This window comes from Malus sylvestris, chromosome 9 (assembly GCF_916048215.2).
Source record: "Malus sylvestris chromosome 9, drMalSylv7.2, whole genome shotgun sequence".
NCBI lineage: Eukaryota > Viridiplantae > Streptophyta > Magnoliopsida > Rosales > Rosaceae > Malus > Malus sylvestris.
In genome coordinates this window covers 9,280,976-9,282,516 of record NC_062268.1, presented here as the reverse complement: position 1 = coordinate 9,282,516, position 1,541 = coordinate 9,280,976, and the positions used below count along the sequence as shown (strand labels likewise).

General features: G+C 35.9%; 1 protein-coding gene across 1 annotated transcript; it reads left to right on the top strand.

Moving 5' to 3' along the window:
• Window positions 1-362: 362 nt before the first annotated feature.
• Window positions 363-1,085, top strand: LOC126633765 (vacuolar protein-sorting-associated protein 11 homolog). Its single transcript, XM_050304328.1, has 2 exons — window positions 363-565; window positions 651-1,085. The coding sequence occupies exons 1-2, from the start codon at window positions 446-448 to the stop codon at window positions 1,083-1,085; spliced, it is 555 nt and encodes a 184-aa protein (XP_050160285.1). The 5' UTR covers window positions 363-445.
• Window positions 1,086-1,541: the final 456 nt, after the last annotated feature.

Genomic DNA, 1,541 nt, shown 5'->3' with positions numbered 1-1,541 from the left:
TGGTCCTTGCTAATCTTCTCAAAGTCCAGTATGTGTGTTCTCATGATCAGTTAGCTGATATTCATACTAAATCTCTGTCTAAATCCAGATTTCTGTATTTGCAATCCAAGCTTGCTCTTGGACCTTTCGATGCCTCCAAGTTCAGCTTGAGGGGGTGTAAAGAGTCAAGTAAAATTAGTTAGATGTGTGTTAAGTTTCTTATGTAAATAGATAGATTAGACAAGGATATAATTGTAATTGCAAGAGCAGTGTACTGTCTATATATACACTGCTGCATACTGTAAGATTATTACATTGAATCAATATATGAGAGATATTTAGAAACTGTGAGTCTTGGCTTTCTACAAAAAGTGTGTTAATTTTGCTCTTGTTGTTGTGAAATCAGCAACGCAACTATTTGGTGACAATTGGAGAAGATGAACAAATTACTCGGCAGCAATCGGCAATGTGCCTCAAGGTTTTCGAACTGGATAGGATGCGGTCCGAGGGCACGAGCTCAAGCACAACAAGCCCTGATTGCATTGGAATATTGAGGATATTCACTAACCAATTTCCTCAAGCAAAGGTAGTATTTGTGCCCATTGGAATTTGTGAACCCCTGAATTTGATAGAGACGATAGGGTTTTGAATCGAGTCATTGTTTATTACAGCAGATTACATCGTTTTTAGTACTAGAGGAAGCACCTCCGATACTGCTTATAGCTATTGGCTTGCATAATGGTTCAATTTACTGCGTTAAAGAGGATATTGCTCGAGAACGAATCACCCGGTTCAAGCTTCAGGTGGAAATCCATTCTGACAAGAGCCAGTCTTCAATTACGGGACTGGGGTTCAGAGTGGACGGTCAAGCCCTTCAGTTGTTTGCTGTGACTCCGTCCTCTGTGAGCTTGTTCATCTTGCAGAATCAAACCTCAAACACAAGGCGGCAGACCCTAGATCAGATTGGAAGTAATATAAACAGTGTTGCAATGAGCGATCGCTCGGTATGTCTCACACTTATGTCATTAATTGTTCAATCAAATAAGGTGATTGTATCAGCCTTGGATCGATTCAAGGGATTCTGCATTCAAGAGTTTATCTTGTAAGTGCCCTCCTCTTTTGTATTCTTAAAATACTTAAAAGGTCATTTTGTTATAATATGAATCTCTAATGGAACAAAAAAAAAAAAAAGAATGCTTTATTATTCTCAGATTCATAACAAAAGTTTTCCGACGAAAATAACAATAAAAATATATTTATACATATAAGATTTATAATTAAAAATAAATGAAAAGTTAATTATATAAAATAAAATAAATTTACTGGTATCCAAAAACTCCTTGCAAGAGACAAGCTGCTCTAGAAATATACTATTCAGAGTGATGAGATGCTCTAGAAAAACTCTCTCAAAAGTGTGACTCTCCGTATATAACTTTTCACCACCTTATGTTTTTGACATAATGTTGGCACATTAAGTAACATTAATTGTAAGGCGATAGAAAGTTCATAGAGAGTCTCATTTTAAGAGAGTCTTTTTATAATTTCTCTATTTTAATTCCTTA